Genomic DNA, 25,813 nt, shown 5'->3' with positions numbered 1-25,813 from the left:
CTCGAACCAGAAGAAGGCAGTGGAGATGGAAATATGATTGATGGAAAAGATGTACACAAGGTGTTTGTTGATTGTTTTCGTGAAGGTGTGATGAGTGTATGAGACTTCTCAAACTTAGAAGGCATTCCAAAAGAGAAGGAAGCTAGAGGAGGGAGTACAAAATAAGCACAAGATAGTTTGAACTCTGAAGATAGGCCTGGAGAAATTTTAACAACATTTTCTTATCAATTCAAAGTTGGAAAATACATAGAGATACAAATCTATATAAATAAATTGTTCGAGTGCAATTTGCTTATAGAAATTGATGCACAGTTAATTAATAACAGCTGTTAATAAAAATAATAATAATTATTAATAGATCTGATTTAATTATTATTATGAAATTTATAAATACAAATTAGATATCATAAATAACACCTTTTCCTATCACCTAGGTTCTTCAAGCTCATAAAAAAACATATCTAACTTAATCTCAAAGTATTTTTCTGTTTTTCAAACCTCAAGTAGATTGAACCACACCATAACAACAACCAGCGAGCGAACATTACTTCACGTAAAACAAGGAATACTGACCCTCGATCCTCAAGAGAGAAACAAGGATGTTTATTTCCTGGTTTAATACCTATTTTGGTCCCTCTTTTCGTAGGGTCTGTTCAAAGTCGTCCTCCCTTTTTTAAAAAGTTCACTAAAGTCCTACTTTTTGCAAAAACAGTGCACGTTAGTCCTTTCTGCTTATGGCATTAAAAATTTTAATGGCACAGTGCCCAAGTCAGCCATCAGTGAATGACTTGTTAATTTTTTATACATGTGGCAACTTAAAAACCAATAATGTGGAAATCTGGTATTTGAAGGTGGTTTTGTTTGAAGTTCGTCTAGCCTCAACTCCAGAATCCATAGCCTTCCACCGCCACAACTCCATCGTCACTCTCCCAACTCCTCCGCGCAAGGGATTTCCATCTACAACCATCAACAAGGTCCCTGCGAAACCTAATTTCTCCACTCTTTTGATGAAACGCACGGTTCGGCCTCTCTTCGCGCTCCTCCTCCTCCTAGTCTTCGCCGCCACGCTGACTTCACGGGCGGTCCTCCCCCCGGCATCCTCTCGATCGAGCTCGAGTACCGCGTCCGGATCGGCAACCCTCCGCCGCCGCAGCTCAACGACACATTCCTCCACCACGCCGCGGTGGAAATCGATGAAGAGAAGTTCAAGTAAGAGATCCATGCGCAGCACCACGACCGCGGCAGAGCCTCCGCCAACATCCCGGCGACGCTCCGGTCGCCCCTTTTCTACCGTTACTGGCTCGACTTCCGAAAGGTTCTGCATGATTGGTTCAGGAAGCGACGATTCCAACCCGGTATCATGTCCGAGTTGACTCGGTCACTCAAGCTTCCAATTGATTCACACAACAAAGTAGTAACCAATGGCAAAAATATATATTCTTCTTGTGCTATTGTTGGGAACAGTGGGATTTTGCTGGATAGGGATTATGGAAGTGAAATTGATGCACATGAGGTTGTGATAAGGTTGAACAATGCTAGGGTTGATCACTTTGAGACCAAGGTTGGGAAGAAAACTAGCATTTCATTTATGAATAGTAACATTCTATATTTGTGTGCTAGAAGGGGCTCTTTTTCATTACTCTTCTTGGATGCAAACTGTGATGCTGGCTTTGGGTATTTGTGATAGGGTTAGCATTTTTGGGTTTGGGAAATCGGCTTTTACCAAGCATCATTACCACACTAACCAGAAGGTTGAGCTTCATTTGCACGATTACGAGGCTGAGTATGTATTTTACAGGGACCTTGTTGATGGTTGTAGATGGAAATCCCTTGGACGGAGGAGGTGGGAGAGGGACGATGGAGTTGTAGATGTTCGAACAAAACCACCTTCAAATACCAGATTTCCACATTATTGGTTTTTAAGTTGGCACGTGTATAAAAAATTAATAAGTCATTCACTAATAGCTGACCTGGGCACTATGCCGTTAAAAGTTTTCTGTAAGTAGAAAGGACTACATGTTTTTGCAAAAAGTAGGATTTTAATGAACTTTTTAAAAAAGGAAGGACAACTTTGAACAAACCCTACGTAAAAAGGGAGCAAAACAGGTATTAAACCTTATTTATTTGATGAAAATGACCAGGCATCCGGAGCATATGCTGTCCCGTCCTTTTAAGGTGATGTTGGTGGCGGCTTGGGAAGATGGGAAGGGATGTGAAACACCGGAAAAATGATGTCATTATGCATCCCTATGGTCGGTCTGTTGGTGGCGGCCTGAGACGCTTCAGTACTGGATTCACCATGTTTTGTAGGGTTAAAGATTACTATAACCAACAAAACTAAGTACCACATCTTCTTATTCATAACCTACCAAACCCAAGTTGTAAGGCACCATGTATGTGTGCAATGTATAAACTAAGTAACCCAACACACTGCTTTTATAGCATATGCTCTTTGTCCAAACCTATGCGCTCTCCTAATTTTTTAAAAACTTTAATTATTAATTTTTTATTTCATTTTCATATTTATATTTATTTTTATTGATATTAAATTAACCTTAGCATTATTTAAAATGTTATTTTACTAATTAAAATTTAATTCTCTTATATATTTTAACATGTGACATACTTAAATTTAAACAAAAATAAAACTCGATAAAGTCAAATATAATTTAATTTACTATATTTTAATATTTTAAATTATTTTTAGTCATGCAATTAGCTTTATTATTATTAAAGATTAAATTAAATATACTTTTTCTTTCTAAACTATATCTTAATTTTAGTTTTTTTCCTCTCCTTACTTTATTTTCGTCTTTTATTTCTTAAAAAAGTTACATGTATCCTTTAACCAACACTGTTAATTTTTTTTTTCTGAGATGATAAATAATGAGTTAACTTTTTCTTAAACAGCCGTTTGTCATTTTAGAAAAAAGAAAAACAGAATTAATAATAAAAGACTAGATCTTTAATTTTTTAAAAAAAATAGAACAAATCTTAAAAAAATAGAACAAAACTTAAAAAAAAAAGAAGCAAAAAACATATTTATTTAACCCTTAAAAAATATTGAAATCAATCAGGCCTCTCAAGTCATTGCACTGTCACAGCTTGTGCCTCCATTCACCAACACAAAAGCCGAATAGTCAAACGTTCTTATACGTTTTAAGCGTTCTTACTGTTATATAGGTGATGGTGTTTCTACAGATAACACTGAACACTATACTACCAAGTGGGAATTCGATTTTTTAGAGCCTAAATTTTCAATCTGCTTTTGTTTACTTTTTTTTTTTTTTTTCTAATTCGGCTCACGTAAACTACGTGCAATTTGGTTCTCGGAATTTTTTGGTTGCTATTTTTCATGCGTTTTATTTTCTCAGAAGACCGAATTTTGGAAATGGGATTTGTGGATTATGTGAAGGGGGAGAAACATGACAGAAAAAAAAAATAATGTATTTGATCGAAAATTTTAATTTAGGAAAATAATTAAAATTTTGTAGATAATTTTTAATTGATTTGAAGGAGGAAAGAAATTAAAAGATTCTTTTAGGTTGGAATATAATTTGGTTTTTGCAAAAAATGTAAATAACTTTAAATTTAAAAATTTGAAAAAAAATAAAACTTTATTATTTTTATTAATGGTCGAAAGAAAATTTAAAAATGGGTTTCACAAAAGCAGTAGATAATATAAAATTTTATTTAAAACAATTAATTGAAATTGTGGAGAACAAATTTTAATCGGCTTAAGATAGCAGAGAAATTTAAAAACTAAATAAGGTGAAATATAACTTGGTTTTGTACAAAACATTTTTTTTAAAAAAAGATTAAAATTAAAAAAATAAAAATCTTTGTGAATTTTTATTGTTATTGATATTATTATTGGAAAAATAAAATATTGAAAAGATTTTAAAAGATGCAATAACAAATATAAAATGAATAAAAATATACCTTGTAATTTTTAGATCTGTGTTGAAAATGAAATGTGATGCTATACAAATTAAATTGAAAATAATTAATTATAAAAAATTCTAAAATTAAAAAAATATAAATAATTTTTTTCTTGGTAAGAATAGAATTTAAAAAAGTTAAGATTATGGATAATAAATATTATTTTGTTTGAAAGAGGAAAGAAATTTAAAATTTCAGAGTAATTTGACTTTTGGAGGAAATTTAAATAATTTTAAATGTACAAATTGAATTAAATTTTAAAATTTTGTAGATGTTTATTGTTACTGCTGTTATAATTTTTGATTAAAATATCGAAAAAAAACAAAATGAAATAAATTTGTTATAAGATATTTTGAAATAACTAATTATAATTCAAGAGAATATTATCCAAAGAAAATATCTCTTTTGAGAGCAAATCAACAACAAAATGTTTTTAAATATAACTTCAAACAAATCAATAAAATCATGACAAGTATCTTATTATTAAAAGGTTTGCTAAAAAAGTTTTCAAATATTGGGAAAGCAACCAACAAATGAAACAGACAGGTCTTCGTATGAAATTGCGGTGCGGTGCGTTTTCGGACAATTCATAAAGGCATTCTTGAAATAAGATTACACTAGTCTACAAAACTAGCGTCCTAGAATTGTATGTCATCTTCTTCTCATAATCACCAATTTTATTAGTATTATTATATTTTAACAACTCTTTTTTAATATGTTTGATGTCAGTGATAAGAATGGATTCAATAATGTATATGGGTTCATTGAGCCCTCTAAGACTCATGAAAGAAATAAATTTGATGATATCCAAACATACATTACCACCTGCTTTGTAATGAAGAAGGAAAAATATTTTCTCCCTTATATACTTGGGTAAGTGAAGTTTGTTAACTTTAAAGTTTTATTTATTAATTTTGGTATATGATAATTAAGTTATTACTAATTTCAGGCGTCATTGGCAGCTATTTGTGATCTCCATACCGGAGAACACTGCTCTCTGGTTTTGTTTATTGGACAAGTCTCCTCTCAACCCTCTTAAACATGTAGTAGATTGGTAAAAACCTCAATGTTTGAACTTTCTTTATTATATAAATGTATGCTAAAACAATTTTTTTTATAGTTCCCTTGCAACACATATGATGTTATTTTGGGAGATCCTACAGCTAAAAAGCTTGCATGGGTTTTCCTTAAAGTTTGGTAATTTAGTTCATACTTTGTTATATTTTGTATTATTTCAATGATGTTACTTAACATTTTATAATTATGATGATATATTGTAATGTAATAGACAAACGGAGTCATATGAATGTGGTTACTACGTCATATTTTGGATGATGACCATTATTCGCGCACATTACACCAATGGATGACACATGGTAATATTTAGGTTTGAAAATCTCCTTGTAAGGGATAACAAGGATTTCTGAGATCTAGCTTGACAACATGGCCTGTAAGATTATTGCAACCTACACCTTTCCATTGGCAACAACTAGTTCCTTCCCAAGATGAAAGGCTTGATGGATCTTTGAAGCTTCCTTTGATCCTTAGAAGAGCTTGCCTTTCTTCTTCATTGCAACCAAGTGGTGCATGGCCACTTGAACAAAACACCGCAAATGCTGCAGTCAAAAGGAAAACAATAGCAAAAGGCAACCGCGACATGTCTGCAGAGAAGAGTGTCAGAATACAAATAACAGAGTTGGCGAGGAGCAACGAAGTAGACAATATTTAGGCAATTGGTTTATCAAATAAAAATCAGAATACAGGAAAGTGATGTATTGATGATTGGACTTCAATTTATGTGCACCACTAGTAAAATAGTCAAAGCTAAGTGTGAAAGTTTATTTTTGTGATTATTTGAATTCAAAGGTTTGAGTCTAATCGAAATTATATAATTCAATAATCATGTTGCAACAATTTATTAGAAATAATAAGAAAAGGTATCAAAACAAACCCGGTTAAAAAATTAAATAAATCTACAAAAAGGGAGTGGATATACATTGTACGGTGTTCTTATCCAGTGAAGTTGGGACGGGTAACTATAAACCAAATGGTACAACTCCAAAATCGATGACACCTTTGACCGAATACTTTGCATCGACATCTCAGTTATAAAAGCACTCTAGAGTAATAAACGGAGAAAGAGAATAAAACCATTGAAAGTTTATACTTTTATAAAGGAAAATGATATTTGAACAACAATTTATGACAACATTTGAATACGGGACACATGTCCAAATTTCAGTGGTACACGTGAAAACTGATTTTTTAATATGAGAATAACGTGACAATGAGAATTGGGGGCAGATTTCAAAATTCAGCTTCGTTTTGTTATTTTCAGATTTGCCATTTGAGGAACATTTAAGAGGGAAGCTGAAGCACGAAAAGTTGAGAGAGAAATTTGTCTTCCTTCCAGCCAGCCACCAATGCCGTCGGAGTGTCGTCGTATCTAGACGGTGTTGTCTTCCCTCCATCCATCCACTCACTATCGCCGGAGTTCCGTCGTAGTGTTGCGTTTCATGCGAAACCTAGACGTTCTAGTCTTACCTCCGCTTAGCCACCCATTGACGTTGTAGTGCCACCGTGCGTACGTGAAACCTGCGCTTCCTCCTACCACCCATTGTTGCCGGAGTTCAACCGGAGTTTCGCCGGAGTACCGCCGAAGTAACTTTATAAAAGGTCTTTTCTTCCTTTTAACTATGACTTGCTTCCTTAATTAATCATACCTTTGCTGTTTTTATTTTAATGTTTAATAGCAATCATTGGTCCCGATAATTGCTGTAAGATAGATTTCTAGAGCTTTTGAAATTGATTTTTGTCTTTTGAACGACTCGATGTTAATTTTCCTGCACCTTCCAAGTGTTTTAAGGGATGCATGAATGAACATGAAAGTTGATTTTTTTCAATAGTCTCGATGACTGCATATCTTTCTTTCAATACTGTTTTATAGGTCCTTATTAGTGAACTTGGTAGGTAGAGGCTACCTATATTTTTGAATTGTATGGAGAGCTAAATTGCTTTTGATTTTTGTATCGTGTTGATATGTGATTGTAATGGTGCCTATGGATGTTGGAAATTTTTATCCATATACTCTTTTATGTTATATGAAAAAGAAAGGTAAAATGGGGTTTTCGATTACTTATACGAATCAATTTGGGATTGATTTCTGATAGTTGGTTTATGATGTATAGACTAATATATCTAATTTTATAATGGATTGTTAACTATGAACATATTGATTGATCAATCTTTCTACAATCTTTCTTGTGATATATGCAAAATAAAAGTGTATGAGTGTGTCCTATTCTGTCAAATTATGCTAATTGATTTTAATGCAGATTGTATGCAAATTAGGAATATGACCTTGCTGTTTTGGAATCAAATATTAATAGACTATTCGGTGTTGTAATGGCTAATGTGTAGTTAGAAATTTCTCTCAATATCATTTATATACATACATATATATATATACATACATATATATATATATATATTTATTTATTGGTTCTGGATTCAAATATACTTGAAATTAGAAAGATAATATGTAGACAAATGTTAGCTTGATGTATGCTTGATTCTAGAATAAAATCTGGTTATGGAAATTAGAGTAATGTTGATGTATCGTAAGTTTTGGATGAAGTGTGACTTGGTTGAGTTAATATATGAATAAAGTTGAATATAAAATGAAGAGGTTCACTACAAAAATACCGAATTTTATCAGGGTTTTTTTTTTTTCTGCATTACCGGTAGTTTTAACTCCTCGTAAATGCATTTCCCGCTGTTGGCAAAACCACTGGGAAAATTACCGTCACAAAATTTCGAGCCACTAGTACAAAAAAGGTTTTTTATACCTCTTAAAAAAAGCTTTTTATACCTCTTTTCAAGCTAGTATAAAAGCAGGGGTATAGAAAGTTTTCGATTTTTTATACCTACTTTAAAATAGGTATAGAAAGTTTACTTTTATACCTCTTCTGTTTATAATAGGTATAGAAAGCTCTTTTTTATACCTATTAGTACTAGAATAGGTATAAAAAAAATCTCACTTTTATACCTGCTTATACTATAACCGGTGTAAAAAAAAAGACTTTTTATACCTTATATGGATTTAACCGGTGTAAAAAGTGATTTTTTTTTAATATTTGATTTGTATATATTAATATCCTTATCCAAACCTGCATAAAATTCAATCCTAAAATACAGTTTAAATAATCAATATTGTTTCTATTAACACATCAAAATAAAATATTTACCTAACCAAGTTCCTAAATATTGTTTCTATTAGCACACATTGTAAATATTATGGAATTTAAATTATATATAACTATTTAACAGTTATATTATTTCTATATTAGATATTGAAAACCTATTTCCTTTAACATTTAATCTTTATAATTTACAATAAAACTAAAATACAAATTAAGTACTGAAAAAATACAAATTTTTACGAGTATAACCAATCACGCACCCCTCACTGACCATGTTTTGAAAAAATCTTTCATTTCAGTTTACTCTTCTCTTACTGCTTTATTTTAAAAAAAAATAATAATGAGTATATTTCTCTCCAAAAAAAAAACTCAGCCGATCATCATGGTGTAACACATGCAAAAGAGATACCGCTATAAGAGAAAAGATAAACACTTTGGATTTTCATGTACTTAACTGTTAATATTTATGAAAAATAAATTAGAAAAAGTCTAATATATCACCTTTTATCTCTAATAAATAAATCTGTTAATATTTATGACAAATCAATTAGCCAATGTAATTTTATGAACTTAACACTGATTTCTCCATCTCAGTGGTAGCCCTTCTTCCAATTGCATGTATTGGCACATCACTTTCACTTTAACAATGAATACCTAGTCATTTAATGTTGAAACAAGTAGTCAGAAAGTAGTGTAAAAGATTTTCATGAATTAAATATTTGACACAGTGAATTTAGTAATGGTACCTTCCAGATAATTTCTGTTTATCCGAAACCTTTACTTCTGTCAATGTTCTATCTTTGGTAATTTCTGTTTCTAACCAATCCCAGAACTGAGCAAGGGCAGCAGCATCCCTAGAAATGAAAAGATAGCATAACTATATGTACATACGGACATGTGTTTATTCCTCCTTTTGTTTGACAAGTACACTAATTTAATTGAACAATTTTATCAAACATCTATGAATATCTAACTGGATGAAGAATGAATTATGCAGCCACCACCAATATGCAGGCAGAGCTCCAATTAGGAAAAGATCATTAAAGCACAGAAATTGAAACATGCATAAACCATCAACAATAATCCTGACAAAGGTAAAATAGGGTTACCTTAAATGGCAATTTTGCATCCCTTCTAACTCTGATTCATTTTTTATGGCCTTTGAAATAGAAACAGGAGAGACTTTATGGACANCAAAGGGTACATNCGAGCTCTCAATAGACCCAAGTATGGGGTGAACAACACGTTGAATCTCGAAACAAGTAAAATATTTGATTGTAAATTAAATTACGGATGATGTAGGAAGTGAAGGTTCCTTGGGAATTGTTACTAAAGTTTCAATACTTACCCCACCGAAGTATCTNCAGTAAATGTGGCTTTTCTTGGTTGCAAAGATTATAANANCTGCCAGACATGATAAATACTCCTATTCTTGAATACAGAGAATGATAATCCATATTCAGTGGTTAAGGAATTAAAAGCACAAAAGGTTTTATGAGCAATTGTAGTATTGGATTCTACTAATGCACTCCCATTCAGGACACTCATTAGCATGATCCTCAATTTCCAGTATAAACTTTTACAAAATTAGATTGGCAATGATCCTACCAAGAAAATATATAATCACAAACTAAGAGAGTGCCAAAAGAAAAGAAGAACAAGAATAACATTTAGCAGTGTACTGATTTCGGGTTATAAGTACCTGAAGGTTTGACACCAGACCCCCAAATAAAGTATCTTCGGTAGACAGGGTTATATTATGAGTTTCCTTGAAAGCATCTGTAGACCGCTCCATACTGGTCTCACTATCTGAAGAGTGACAAAATAATTTTTCAAATAGAACCATGCACTTGGTAAATCATCTATCAAACAATTGAAAACATCTATTACATTTGGTAAATCTTATAATTTATCTCAGTCCTTCGCCTTATCATATATCAGAAATTTGTCCAGTGTTGCATAACCTTTAACCACTTCAATTTACTGCAGAATGTTGAAAACTTATTCACCACTAAACTAGACTAGGTCCTCTAAATCTCGATGTAACAACTACACCAAGTTCTGCTAAAATTTGCTCTAGCCGGTTATGTTTATGATGTCAGAATATTGTATTGATCTGAAACCAGTAAAACATAGGAAATTCGAAATACTAACTTATGTTTGTTTTATGGTTAAACACTAAATGTTGTAGTACTTAAGCTTTTAAACTCAAAATATGAACGTAAAATCATCATAAGATATAGGATATGATCATATATATATATATATATATATATATATATATATATATATATCACATGTAGCTATCACTTAACGTTTACCTTAAAGTCTAAACTATTGTACTTTTTGCTGCAGAGGTTGGATTTTGCAGACAGATTCCTCTATTGCATTGCCTTGCATTTACCTTTTTTTTCCCTGGATTACATATTAAATAAAATAACATATAACAAAATCAGAAAATCAGTTATGCATAGAGNGAATATTGTGAAATTAGTTTGAACAACATATATATCCCGTAGCCATTTATGATCATATTCATTTTTTGTAAATTGGCACATTACCAAATTTTCATAGTTGAGTTTGTGGCNTAAGAATAGAAATGATTAGTGCACTCATGGTTTAGGATAAGTCGAGTTTAAGAGGATGCCCTGTTTTGTGGTGTTATTTAAAGATGCCACTAAAACTTTAGTGTAGTATGAATAGCAGCAGAAGAAAAAAAAAATAATAAAAAAAGCCTTCTTTTTATTACTCTATTAGAAATAGTTTAAAAATTAAAGGTAGAAAAAAGAAAAAGGCTTGTAGCGAGAAACAAACAACACAACACAACAACAATAGCAAGACAACCTCGTTTCTTCTGAGTCAGTTCCTCATGGCTTCGCGTACTTTATATCTCTCTCTCTTTAACTTTTCAATCACTCAGTAACACCCTCCATATCTTGTGAGTAAGCGACAACAGCAATCATAAATGGTACCACCCTTTCCAAATCCCACAAAATTTAAAACAAAGCCTATTTTCCTAAAACAAACATGTTTGATGATGGTGACTTTTGAGTTCTGTCATGATGAAAATTCAGAAATGGTTAAGGTTATAAAATTCAGAGAATGAAACAAGTGTTACTGAAAAACCACTGGTACTGCCCATACACAATATCAGCATCACAAATAATATCTTGGATATTCCAACACATACAGACAAACCAAAACATATAAAATACCTCTCTGAGTTGTAAGAGTTGTTCCCTGGTAGCACACGCCCCTCAAGAGAACTTGTTTAATCGATGGAAAACCGTGAAGGAACCATGGATCCCTAGAATGGACCGATTGATCGGTGGAAAAGGAGTTTTAAACGGTGAAAAGGGATTATAATTGGTAGAATGTGATTATAACGGTGGAAGATGAGGAAATGAGGAAATGAGGAAATGCGGGAGAAACCCTAACCTGAAAGTGAGGAAGATGCTCTATGATGGTGAAGGATGAGCTCTCGAGCCATTGAAAGTGAGGAAGACGACGCTGAAAAGCTCTTTGATGTACGAAGACGGTGAGAAATGCTGCTTCTGAGACTTCTGCTTCTGAGAAATGTGCGAAGTTATAGTGAATGAGAAAGGCAAACAACTTGAAACGGGAAGAAAAGCTCTACCCAACCACCTCAACACGACTGAACCGATTGGCAATGGAGATGAAGTTTTGCGCAAAAAAGAAAGAAAGTATCTCGGGAAAAAGAAACTGAATTGGTAAAATAATTTATACCTCTTATAATATTTAAGAGATGTAAATCAATAATTTATACCTCTTCTAATATTAATAGGTATAAAAAAGTTTTTTATATCTCTTTTTTATTGTAATAGTACCACTGTATTACTTTTTATACCTACTAAATTTTAAAAGGTATAAAATGTATATTTTGCACTAGTGAGCGGCTTTAGCGGGAGTTTTCAAAACACCGTTATTTGCGGAAGTTTTCACAGAAACCGCCATTATTTACGGGGTTTTCTTAAAACCGCCATTATAAGTTTTCTCAAAACCGTCGCTATTCACGAGGTTTTCACAAAAACCGCTGATACTTATGAGGGTTACAGAAAACCATCGGTAATTTATGGATTTATGTAAGTGCAGTTTTCAAAACCACTAATGCAAATAATTTAATTTTTTTATAATTTTAATGATTTAATTAACATGAAAAAATATAATGATAAATCAGAATAATTTAAATAATTAAAAATAAACTAGAATAATCTAAAAATCAAAATTAATTATTATTATATAAAATAAACTATAAATGTTAAACATACAACTTAAATAACATGTTTAATCTTAAAACCTAAAATAAAAATACATGTTCTGAATGATAAAAGAAAATCTAGTTATTCTTCAATTGTCTTCTTCATTTCATCTATTTCCTTAATCAAATGCCTACAACATTAAAATAATAGTTAGTCAATAATATGTTAAAATAAATAATTACACAAATTTATATTATTATTAATAATAACAATTTATTTAAAATTTTAATTTTCATTTGAAATATATTAAGATTGTTTTATTTTGTTTGAAAAGTATATGTAAATGTATATTAATATGTATACAAACAAAAAATTCCACCATGCGCCTATCCTTTCATCTATATCTTCAACTTCACCATGGCCACTAAAAGAAATGAGGCCCAAAACCCAGAATGCCACGCTGCCATAATAAAAGGAATTTAAAAACTTTATTGTACCTGCTAAAATATTAAAATCAATCATAGGATTCTTAAAATTAGTTGGTAATTATAAATTGCAAAAGAATACAATATTTAAGAACAAATAATAATTCAAGAACAAATAGGATCACACCTAAAATATATCATCCTAAACTTCTTCCTAACCCAATATCCGGTCATCAGACCACTAAACTCCACCTACCAGCTGGGTGTTTCAGTAAAAGTAGTGTAAATAGAAAACCCTAAAAGAAAAACCTGTGGTAAGGAAAACGATGAAACCACAGCATTCTAAATATCTTGAAAACTCTTAGGGATTGTGAGCAGTATGTAAGTATGAGATATTACATGCATAAATTTCTTGCAAATTGGGCGAATTTCCTTACTGAGTGTTCAGGAAAACATCACAACTTGCTTATCATGGGGAGTCATTTTGAAAATGTGTTGAACATCTTTCCTCATATCTGGAGAAACCATAAAAGGAACAATAATGACCATATGAAAGTAAAATTAAAAACAGTAGAGTGGTCATTCAACAATGAAACATACCAAGTGATTCCAACATCTTGTCACATTATTTTAATATGAAATGTCTCACATTATACAAAAAAAAATCCTTATCCCTAGTCAATGCTAGTATTCTTCCAGGTGTTCCGACAACAATATGAGGGTAAATTCTCAAACTCATGACATATCTGCATTAAAGAGGCTGCAAAACTGTTAAGCCCCTAACAAGTGTATCAGATCGTTATCAAGTAATATATAAACGGTAAGTCCGAGTATCGTCTTCCAAAGAACTCTTAGACCTTATCTTTCATGTAAATTGATCTTATAAGACTTGAAAAGAATTGATTCTAAGTGTTTAATGCAAAGAACGAAAATAAACATGCAAATGCAAGTGATTCAATTGGCAAAGAAAATATATGAATGAATGGAGTCGTTGAAGTTTACAATTTCATCTTTTCTGCCCTCTTATATCTACTTTTCTTATTAAATTCGCTTTATTATCTAATTGTCATGCAAACTTTCTTTGCCTACCCTAAACTCGATCTCTCAGCGAAAAGAGCCTACTAATAACTACTAGTTTACTATCTCTAGTCTCCCTAAGTAATTAGCAATGCATTTATCATAGAAGCAAAATACAAATGATCGTCCTACTCCTATCTCTAGGTAGTATTGCTTAATCAAGGAATTCTCTATCAGTTCATGACTTCCCCGTACGTCTCCGTATCGACAAAGGCAAATATCTTTTTATCGAATGAGTTAAACGATAAAAACATTAAGCATAGATAAGAAACTCAACAATTGATAATAAAAGCATATGCAAGCATATGAATAAAATAAGAATTTCAATATAAGAGAGTTTCAAAAGATTACATTGTTCCCCAACAACAAAGGGTTTAGTTCACCATGGACATTTTTAAACCAATACGAGGACCACAATGAACATTTTTAAACCAATATGAGGACTAAAACGAATTTTATTTGTACAAGTCATCAAATATTTGCCAGCTGGCAGCTCTGCCGTTAGCAGAATTAACGCCGTTAGCAAAAAGGACTAACTTGCACAGTTTTTGCAAAAAGTAGGACCTTATTGAACTTTTTAAAAAAGGGACCACAATAAACATTTTTAAACCAATACGAGGACCACAATGAACATTTTTAAACCAAAACGGGACCACAATAAACATTTTTAAACCAATACGAGGACCACAATGAACATTTTTAAACCAAAACGGGACCACAATAAACATTTTTAAACCAATACGAGGACCACAATGAACATTTTTAAACCAATATGAGGACTAAAACGAATTTTATTTGTACAAGTCATCAAATATTTGCCAGCTGGCAGCTCTGCCGTTAGCAGAATTAACGCCGTTAGCAAAAAGGACTAACTTGCACAGTTTTTGCAAAAAGTAGGACCTTATTGAACTTTTTAAAAAAGGGAGGACCACTTTGAACAAACCCCCCAAAAAGAGGGACCAAAATAGGTATTAAACCTTTTTACAAAAGTATGACTCAATTGAGACCGTTTAAAAAATGAGGACCCAACTGAGATTACCATACAAAAGTGAAGACCAGCTGATGGTTTAAACCTTAATAAAACCGTCGGAATTTTCTAGGAGTTTTTAAAACCTCTGAAAATAAACCCCTGTTACATCACATTATTTTTGTAGTGGTTATTTTAGGAAGGAAGAAATTTTATAAAATGTACATGAATAGTGAGTTTTTAAAGTGTATGAATATTAAATATTGATGCATGAATGATATACACTTGGGTAATGAAGATAAACCTACTTTTTATTCTTAGACTGAAATAAGAGAGAAGAAAGTTTTAGTGATCTGTTTGCTGTTTTATAATGTTTTTGCCAAAAACAAAAAAGTAAAATGTCGTTGTTTTATTGGTTTAAATCTCTTTTTGGTCCCTAAGTTATGAGCGAATGTTCAGTTTAGTCCCTGCTTTTAAAAATGTAAACCTTTGGTTCCTAAGTTATAAAAAATGTATCAAATGAGTCCTTTTTTGACTTAAAATACTGTTTTTGGTTGTTTCTTTACAACTACTACATCTTTAGATTGCTCTGATTTGTTTCTTAATAATAACAACACTTTAGATTGTTCTTTATACTTTGACCATGAACATAAAAAAAGGACTCATTTGTTATATTTTTTATAACTTAGGGACCAAAGATTTACATTTTTAAAAACGGGGACTAAACTAAACATCCACTTATATATAATATGAATTAATTACATTGTTTATTATATAGCATAAGTTTTTGGTTGAAATTTTGGATCTAAAATATTATAATTATTATGTTATATATTATACGGCATACTAATATATATTTTGTTTAGGATTTTGTGTACAGGATTACAATGTTATATATATTATAAATACAGTAAACTTTTCTAGTGGAATATTTAAAATAATATATATAAATATATAAATAAATAAATATATATATATATATATATATATATATATATATATATATATATATATATATATATATATATATATATATGATAGCTTGTAACAAGGGGTTATTAGTATATTATATTAAGTATTAGATAATGGTTTGGAATTAAAAGTATTAGGTTTAAACCCTTTTTGGTCCTTAAGTTAAGTTCTGATGTTCAGTTTAGTCCCCGCTTTTAAAAATGTCAACCTTTAGTCCCTATGATATGAAAAATGTATCAAATCAGTCCTATTCNTTAACAAATCACAAGTTTTTCATTAAGTGATTTGTTGTTCATAACACCTTCCGTTAACAAATCACAAAATATTGGATACCTAGGCATGAAAACTTGTGATTTATTGTTCATTAAGTGTTGTCATGAGGACTGATTTGATACATTTTTCATATCATAGGAACTAAAAGTTGACATTTTTAAAAGCGGGGACTAAATTGAACATCAGAACTTAACTTAGGGACCAAAAAAGGGGTTTAAACCAAAGTATTAACTAGATAACTACAATAATTTAATTATATAAAGAGGTATGAAGTTTTGGGATGACAATTGAGAAATACTAAGGAAACACAATGTCCACTTACACAATTCTAAGAATGTAAAAATTTTCATGTTGTGGAGCTTTCATAGAAATGTTGCATTTTATTGATATGTTGTGCATTTTTGTCTTTTCAGGAGGGACTGCAACATGTTAGAGAGCAATATATTTGTGAATGGATTTTGGATATGGACAATGTGCGGAGGAATCAAGTGTTCCAAGATTTAGACATTTTGTAGAATGTTGGGAAATAATGATTTTTGCAAAGTTATTTATTGTTTATTAAGAACTTTTTCAATATGTATTGATGCTAACTAGACATATTTGTTCTAAAGAATGTAGAAAGAAAAGTAGTTGTTAGGTTTATTGTTAATGAAATTTGAACATCAGAGTGATCAATGTTTAAAATGTTTGCACTGCAGTCCGCAGTAAATTTGGATTTCGGATTTATGAAATATTGTATGTACATGGTTCTATGTAGAAAAAATAATGAAAATAAATTGGCTTAAGTGGCAATGGTGGAAAGAAAATAGGCACTCCAAAATGAGTTTCATGTACATAATTGACCTTCCTATGCAAAAAGTTCAACTGAAATACCCACTTATTTTGCTTTTGGGACCAGTTCTGTTCCTGCACCATGACTCTTAGTAATTATACTTCCTTTTCAACGTTTTTGTTCATAAATTGTATAAAAATTGGTTCCAAATTACCTATAATCGGAAAAAATGATGAGAAAGAAATTAGGTATTCCAAAATGATTTTCATGTACATAGTTGACTTTCCTGTGCAAAAAGTTCAATTAAATTACTCACTTATTTTGCCTTTAGTACCAGTTTTGTTCCTACACCATGACTCTTAATAATTATGCTTCCTTTGTCACGTTTTTGTTCATAAATTGTATAAAAATTGGTTCCCAATTACTTATAATTGGAAAAAATGATGAGAAAGAAATTAAGCACTCCAAAATGAGTTTCATGGTCATAGTTGAACTTCTTGTGCAAAAAGTTCAACTAAATTACCCATTTATTTTGCCTTTGGTACCAATTCTATTTCTAAACCATGACTCTTAGTAATTATGCTTCCGTTGCCACGTTTTTTTTCATAAATTGTATAAAAGTTGGTTCCAAATTACTTATAATTGGAAAAAATTATGAGAAAGAAATTAAGCACTCCAAAATGAGTTTCATGTACATAGTTGACCTTCTTGTACAAAAAGTTCAACTAAAGTACCCACCTAATTTGCCTTTGGTACCAGTTCTATTCCTACACCATGACTCTTAGTAATTATGCTTCCGTTGCCACGTTTTTGTTCATAAATTGTATAAAAGTTGGTTCCAAATTACTTATAAATGGAAAAAATGATGATAAAGAAATTAGGCACTCCAAAATGAGTTTCATGTACATAGTTGACCTTCCTGTGCAAAAAGTTTAACTGAAGTACCCACTTATTTTGCCTTTGATACCAGTTTTGTTCCTGCACCATGACTCTTAGTAATTATGCTTCATTTGCCACATTTTTGTTCATAAATTGTATAAAAATTGGTTCCAAATTACTTATAATTGTAAAAAATGACGAGAAAGAAATTAGACACTCCAAAATGAGTTTCATGGTCATATAGTTGACCTTGTTGTGCAGAAAGTTCAACTGAAGTACCCACTTATTTTGCCTTTAATACCAATTTTGTTCCTGCAGCATGACTCTTAATAATTATGATTCGTTGGTTTATTGAACGTCCTTAATTCTAAAAGAAAACATCACAAATATGGTAAGTTTAAATGCATAAATTGCACAAAAAACCAGAATGTGCAAAATGTTCATAACTTGTTTAATTCGAAGCTACAGTTCAACCAATAAGTAAGAGGAGTTGGGACTTTCTCACATCCTAAATGAAAGCGCAGGTTTCGCGTACGCACTACGGTACTATGGCAGCACTCTAACAGGATGGAGGGAAGATGAGATCGTCTAGGTTTCGCGTATGAACGACGCACTACGACAACACTCCGACGACATTGGGTGGCTGGGTGGAGGGAAGACGACACCGACTAGATTTTGCCTACGAAAGCCGGCAGTAAGGCAGCACTCCGGCGGCAGTGGTGGCTGGGTGGAGGGAAGACGAGTCTCTCTCTCTCTAGTTTTCCTGCTCAGAGGTTCTCTCTCAAACATTCCACAGATTACAAATTTGAAAATGAGAAAATGAAACCAAAATTTGAAACATGTCCCCAATTCTCATTGCCACACCATTTTCATATTAAAAATTCATTTTCCATATGCACCATTCATATTTGAACACGTGTCTCGTATCTAAATGTTGTCAAAAGTTGTTGTTCAAGTATCATTTTCCTTTTATAAATTCTCAAATTTGCATGTCTATCAACACAAGAATTTGCTCCACGATAAATGTGAGTTACGTTTTTTAAGAACACTACGCCTATGCATCACTGAAGTATTGCAATGAATACATTTTTTTTTTTATGAACAGCAAGAGTTTTCATGTTGTCCTACATTTCTTCTCACAGGTGAACTCAATCCCTTCTAAAGATGGATATGGATAATTAAGGTTGAACTGTCTGACAGTGGTGAACTATAAACAATTCGATGGATTCAGAAAACTGCACAAAATTCTCCGAAGAATGTTCCTCTTTCTACATGTGTCATGCTTTTCTTAACGATTTTATTTTTTTTATTTCTCTTGAGATTCTGAACCAATGGGATGATTATTCACTCTTTGCAATGGAAATGTGAAATTGTTAATGTGGTAAATTTATCATTAGTTTTGTTTACTAAGTTATACAAATTTTGCTAGTTGAATGTAATACTTGAGAAATAAGATGGGACATTGGTTATCAAGAATCGAAGATGAATTGAAATTTCAACTTCCATATTCTTTACACGCCATAGAGACCATTTTTCATATCGAAAACGGTTCGTATAGCTAATTTAGAATGTATTCCATCTCATTCAATTCTTCCGTGATTATGTAGAAAGGATTTGTAGAAACCTTTTCAGTTATTTCGAATTTATAGACGTTGTTTAGTAGATCGTCTGCTCACATCTGTTTTAGGAAAGGTTTTGCAAAATAATTCTAGCTTCTATTCAAACCCTTTTTTAGAACTAAATTGTAATTTCATTTTATTCTTTTTATTGATAATTTTTCTAGAATGAAGTAGGTTTATTTCCTTATAGAAAAAAAATTAGAACTCGTTGAAAATGAGAGAGAAATGCCAATCAATTTCTATGTAATTTTTGCGCTCATGAAACTCTTGATTGGAAGCTATTTGTAATGAAGATTGGTTGTCACAAGAAAAAGGGCTAGTTGCTGACGTTGAACATGAAGGTCTTGAAGAAAATAGAGAATCCATTACACTTCACAGATTGTTGATGTAAGTGCTCTGTAATTGCTTCTGATGAGCTACGAGACATAATGTTTTGCTTCTTTGACTTCCACCTGATAGGTGAGTCTCCAAGATAAAAGATATAAATAATTTTAAATTTAAAAATTGGAAAAAAAATGTAAAACTTGGTTATTTTTATTAATGGGAAAGAAAATTTAAAAAGGGGTTTTACTTAAGGAGTAGATAAATCTATCCAATGAAATGGACTCAACACTATACCACCAAGTCAAAATTGGACTTCTTAGATATTAAATTTTCAAACTTTTTATTTTTTATTTTTATTTTTCTTTTGATTTATGGGTCAAAGTTATGAATCTTCTACGTGTGTTTAAATTCTTGTCTTTTTCTTTGTTTTTTTTGTCCATCGTTCTCCTCAATCAAGCTAGAAAGTTACATATAAAAGTATTCCGATATCAAAAATGAATTTTCGGTAGTTATACCAATTAATGTATAATAAAAACAATTATCTATCTATTTATTTCAAACTTATATTTCATAATTTTAAAATACACTTAAGATTAACGACAACCTAATCAAGATCGAATAATTGGTAATCATGTTTTACTCTATGCTATTTATTATTGGTGGTAATCTTATGTTGATGGTCAAAGGAGGACCGCACCATCTATCACATGGATATGATCGTAGAGCATACGGTACACATGGATATGAAAGCCACATTAGTATTAACCAAAAATTACTAATCTATAAATTGATTATCACTATATTATTATTTTTCACATGATGAGATGAAATTGAAAGCTGGTAATTAGTTGGTAAGTTTGGTATGGAAGGAAGCCTTCTCTGGATAAAAGCTTCTCATAAATAAAAAGAACTTAAATACTACACATGAGCAAACAAACGAAAGAGATTGCAAAAAATAAATAAAAATTTGTTTTGAGTACAATTTCCCGATGGAAGAGAAAGAAGAGAGTTGTTTATGATAGAAAATAGTGGTAGGGTAGGCCTAGGGAGCGTCGTTTTGGGGTCTGTCTATTGGTGGCGGCCTAGGACGAGGACGAGGGCGAGGGATGCCAAAGCTCGGGACAGGGATGCTAGGAACATGTCCTCGTTCGATATGTTTCTCGTATGAATCTTCAGTGCTAAACTCAGCAAGTGTTGAAGGGTTGAAGACGGTGAGTAGTATAAGCAACAAAATAACCGTCCTAGAAGAGCATGCCATCTTCCTTATCGTAATCACCAATTTTATTAAGGTAGCAATGAACCAAAACACAACCCTAACACCTCTTTTATACTACCTCCTCTTTCTCCAAACCTACAAGTCACGCTAAGTTTTTCCAAAGTATTTTAAAACCATTGCTTATATCCTTACAAGAGAAAGTCATTACAAATATCAGAAAGCCTCTTCTTCTGACAAAAATTTAAAAGTATAATTTTATTTATGATATTTTAATTTCTTAAATTATTTTTATTAACATTATTTTTACAATTATTATTTTATTAACTTTATTTATATTTATATTTTATTTTGAACTTTATTTAAAATTATTTTCAAATTTTAAATTTATTTGTTTTAAATTCTTATAAAATTGATTAAAATTATTTTCAAATTTTACATTTGAATTTATTAAATTATTATTTTTAAACTAACTCAAACACGATTGAATTTTACATATTTTAAAATATGCAATTATTTAAAAGAATTGAAATAAATTGATAAATTTATTTTTAATTTATGATATGTAATTGGTAAAAAAAATTTTGCTTGAAATTAATTTTGAATTTTTTCTGTTAATATTATTTTCACTTAAAATTAATTTTAATTTTTTTTTCAATTAATATTATTTTGTCTTAAGACCTTTAAAACAATCTTAAATAAAATTCAAACTAAAATATAAATATGAATAAACTTATAAAAATATTTAATAAAAATATCAATTTTTATAAAAATATTTGTATAAAATTTATATAAAATTCAAATTTCGTATTAAGAAAGTAAAAAATGTTTAATTTAAAAGAAAAACTTAATACATCTTTTGGCCCCTCGAAAGAGAAAATGTTCAAGTGCATCTTACGTTTTTTAAAAAGTTAAAAAGAATCACAACTTGTAAAAAAAGTGTTCATTAAATCTTTTTTTGTCACGACGTTAATTTTTAAGGGTCCAACTGACAACGAGAACTGAATAGTGCGCAACGTGACTATTAAGGGTGGTGAATACGTGGCTGTCTAAGGGGTAAATATGTGAAAATTATTAGAGATAAAGTGGCATTGGTTAAAAAAAAGGAGTTAGAGTTTGGGTTCCTCCAACTTGTGATACGAGGGAAGTGTTACATATAAAGAGATACATGATACATATTAATTTGACATGTGACAAATTTTTATTGATAAAAAAAATAAAAAGAATCAAATAATTAAAAAAATATAAAAAAGAAAAACACTATAAAGAGATATGTAACATCTCTTTAATGAGATTAGTACAGTAGGTTTTCTGATTTTGGATTTTAGAGTTTTCTAATTTGTGATTTTAGTGTAAGGTTGTTGTACCTTGGTTGTTGTTCCGATGCGATTAGGGTTTTGTGTTCTCAAAAACAAACTAATTGATTATTTAAATCTTTAATCAATTAAAAATATTGAATTTGATTTTGAGCATAATTTTAGCTTTTAAAAATTATTTTCATTGAGGAGTTTAGAAAATTTCGGAGTGATAGAAAAATGACTCAAAAATAGCTACTGCCATATTTCTTCAGTTATCGTTTCTATAACTTTTAAAGGATCAAGGCTTCAAGATAAGGATTTTCTACTTTAAACTTACTGCTGTTGTTGGATATGTGTTTATTTTCAAATTAAGAGGGGTCCATATCTTAATTGACGAGTTTGTTTGGATAAATATTGCTAAACTAAATCTTGAGGTTCAGTCTCATTCTGATTTTGAAAATTTTAATAAAATCTTTATTTATGTTAACTTTTTTAGAAACCCTGCTGTAGTTTAAGGCAAAAACATTAAACAGTTTTGAGCTCGAGGAATGAAGATGAATAAAAAAAATTTGGCCTTTCTTATTGCATGAATTTTAGCTACAAAGGGAAGTAAGAATGCACAATTATGTGAGGCTGATATATCGTTTATGTATGCTTTTAATAGTAGATCACTTGTTCCCTCTTGGGTGCTGAATTTGCATCAGTCCTTTTTCGCATTAGAGGTTTTTTCCTGTTGGAATTTGGTTCTATGGGTTTGAATTTTGGACAGGATTTTGTATTTTTTTATTGTTTTCTGTCATTTATCATAGTTTTATTTTCTGGAAACCGAATTTTATTTTACTTCTTACGTCTTCTATCAAAAGTTCATTTCTTGAAATTGTTGTCCATGTAGCACTGCTATGCAGTGATTGAGTGGACACTGAAAATATTAAAAAACTTATTACCTTCAAATGCTACTAATTCGATCATCGGAAACGGAATTCAGAACTAGGTTTTGTTATGTTTTTAGAGAAAAACAAAATGAGCTCATTTAAATGAAATAATGAGAATAATGTTTTATAATTATAATTTTTTAAACTAAAATTGGTAAATGTATATTTATTTAGTAATGATAATTTATTCAAAAATAAGTTAGTAGTAGAAAATAATGAGAAAAATATTTCTTTATAGTTGTAGATATATATTAATAATTTAATCTTCTTCCTCTCTCAACAACTATTGTGCTATTTGGAAAATGAGTTTGGCTTTCGAGGTAAACTAATAGATTATTGACGTGTGAATGAGCATCAAAATCAAAGAGAATTGCAAAGACTTTCTATAGCTTAAGTCAGAAAGAGTTTTATGAGTGATTAATATGAGTAAAAGTGATAATAAGATGGATCTAATGTAGTAATGTATTTATAGCCTTTTTAGGCATTGGAATATCTAAGTTATAAGATTGGCTTAGTGGTAAAAGTTGGAAAAAGTTGGAAAGAAGAGTGTGAAAGGTTGTGAATTCAATTCTCAGTATTAAAATTTGAGAGTTATAAGGTTGGTTTGAAGAGTTTTGGAAAAAAGGATGAGATATACTTTAGATCTAACTCTATTCACTAATAAAATACTAACAACTAACATTTGCTGATAAAAAAATGTTTAAGGATATCAAGTGTATATTAACATGCTGATAAAAAAATGTTTAAGGATATCAAGTGTATATTAACATAAAAATATTATTAATGAATTTTATTTTTGATCTCATATTTGGATCCTTAGGTATTTCACCACTTAACATACATAATTAATAACAATAATGGATCAAAAATCGATCCCTTTTGTTTTTGTACTTAATTACTCTGCATCATCAATAAGGGCTTTCATATATATGATTACGGTCTCCAAGACTTCTAACAAGCATCCTTTCATATACCTTTATTAACACATGGCATCTTCTCATTTGAAAAGAAAATGAATAGTTTGAAATTACTTTACCACCATTGTGTAAAGTGTTGATAAGGGAGCTATATACGTTAAAGCTAAACCTATATATTTCATGTGTGTTTTTGATGATGACAACAATAAAAATGTTTTAATAGTTTCTTGCACATATATAGTAAGCAAAACTGATGTTTATTTTTGTTTGTGTTTGAACTATATATGTTATGCATATTCATTATGTTTTTATCTATGATATGTGATTATATTTGTGATATGCATATTCACTGGTTAAAGATGATAAAACTTTTTGCACCATGTATATTTGGATGAATAAATGGTTTACACAGTTTATAAAATTTGTTTCATTTCATCCGATATCAGTACCTGATTAATTGTAGCAAACTACTAGTTTTAACCGATTACATTATATGTATAATCGCTTAAAACTCATATATTTGATTATACTTGTTTGTTGTGTGCAATGATGAGTTTTGGATTGAAAAGGTTTTCAAATTTTCTTAAGTGTTGTACTTAACCGATTAAACTCTTTTCTTAATTGGTTAAAGCTTGTGTGTTTTGAAAACTAGTTTTTTGATAAGACATAACTACCTTAACGGTCATATTTTTAAATGCTTTGACTTACTATAATTACTTAATCGATTGCATGCTATGCTTAATCTGTTAAATACATTGAATGTAATTATGTTACAAAACTGGTAATTGCTTAACGAATTACATTAATGATGTAATCGATTACTTTGCGTTAAAACTGTCACATGTATAAATTGACGCACAGCTCTTTGCAGAAGCAACTTTTGAATCAAATCTTTCATATATGATAAAGTTTGTCGAGTTCATAATTGTAGGAGTGTTTGCTCTCCAGGCATTTCATTGAGAAAGAAATCAAATTAAGGATTCTTGAAGAGTTGCTGCATTTTCAAAGTCTGATCAATTTGCACTAAGGTGTTCTACTGGAAGATCAATTTCGTCTACAATCATCTGTGATTGTTGTTGCCCTGTTGCCGCTGGACAGGAAGAGAACGTTGGATTTCTGGTTACTTTGAGAGGGGTATCTCAAATGGGTTGCAAAAAGAGGATTGTTCTTTTTGTGGATTTGACTATAGTAGATTTGGAGTTAGAGATGAGATTGCATTGATAGTGTCTATGTAATTCTTGGTGTAAAACTCGATCTATATAGTTACCTTTCAATCTCAGGTTGATTGAAAGTAGACTGGATGTAGACATTGAGGTCGAACCAGTATAAACCTTAGTGTGGTTCTATCCTTTATCTCTTTCACTTCCTTACTTTCTTTATTTGCTTGTATTTCAAGAAAGATTTAAAGATTTTGAAAAGAGTTTCAAAAGAACAATTTTTATTAAGTAAATTCACCCCCCTTTTGGTTAAGAAATAAGGTCTATCTTTTCCTAGAATTGGCACCAAAGCTGGGAATTTGAATTTTGCTCAAATTCTAATCGATTTGATATTTAGTGTAATTGATTATTTTGATCTTGATGGCCTCTATTTCTCAAACTTTTGGAGAAGGTTCTTCCACAAACAGATCCCCTTTGTTTGTAGGAGAAAACTATCCTTTTTAGAAAATCAAGATAAGAATTCTCTTGGAATTAGTAGATAAGGGTGTTTGGGATGTAGTGATAAATAGACCTTATGAGCCTACAGAGGTTGTTGATAGTAAAACTGTGTCAAAGGACTTTTCT

General features: G+C 30.8%; 1 protein-coding gene and 1 pseudogene across 6 annotated transcripts; one reads left to right on the top strand and one right to left on the bottom strand.

Annotated features, from left to right (window-relative positions):
* The first annotated feature begins 762 nt into the window (after positions 1-762).
* Positions 763-2,011, top strand: LOC111242352 (annotated as a pseudogene).
* Positions 2,012-8,558: 6,547 nt separating this feature from the next.
* On the bottom strand, positions 8,559-11,859 carry LOC106771402. Of its 6 annotated transcripts, XM_022785331.1 has the most exons (9): positions 11,583-11,859; positions 11,360-11,451; positions 10,989-11,198; positions 10,466-10,559; positions 9,847-9,953; positions 9,493-9,570; positions 9,254-9,396; positions 8,891-8,998; positions 8,559-8,798 (listed from the first exon to the last, which is right to left on the bottom strand). In XM_022785331.1, exons 5-9 carry the CDS (start codon positions 9,937-9,939, stop codon positions 8,780-8,782), a joined length of 441 nt encoding a protein of 146 aa, XP_022641052.1. In that variant the 5' UTR covers positions 9,940-9,953; positions 10,466-10,559; positions 10,989-11,198; positions 11,360-11,451; positions 11,583-11,859; the 3' UTR covers positions 8,559-8,779. The 6 variants fall into 6 exon arrangements, 2 of the variants coding, with proteins under 2 accessions (XP_022641052.1, XP_022641051.1); XR_002669323.1 differs by lacking the exon at positions 10,989-11,198 and having other exon boundaries at positions 9,493-9,575; XM_022785330.1 differs by lacking the exon at positions 10,989-11,198.
* Positions 11,860-25,813: the final 13,954 nt, after the last annotated feature.

This window comes from Vigna radiata, chromosome 8 (genome assembly GCF_000741045.1).
Source record: "Vigna radiata var. radiata cultivar VC1973A chromosome 8, Vradiata_ver6, whole genome shotgun sequence".
Lineage (NCBI taxonomy): Eukaryota > Viridiplantae > Streptophyta > Magnoliopsida > Fabales > Fabaceae > Vigna > Vigna radiata.
The sequence above is the reverse complement of the archived record's forward strand: the minus strand, read 5'-3'. Positions and strand labels throughout refer to the sequence as shown.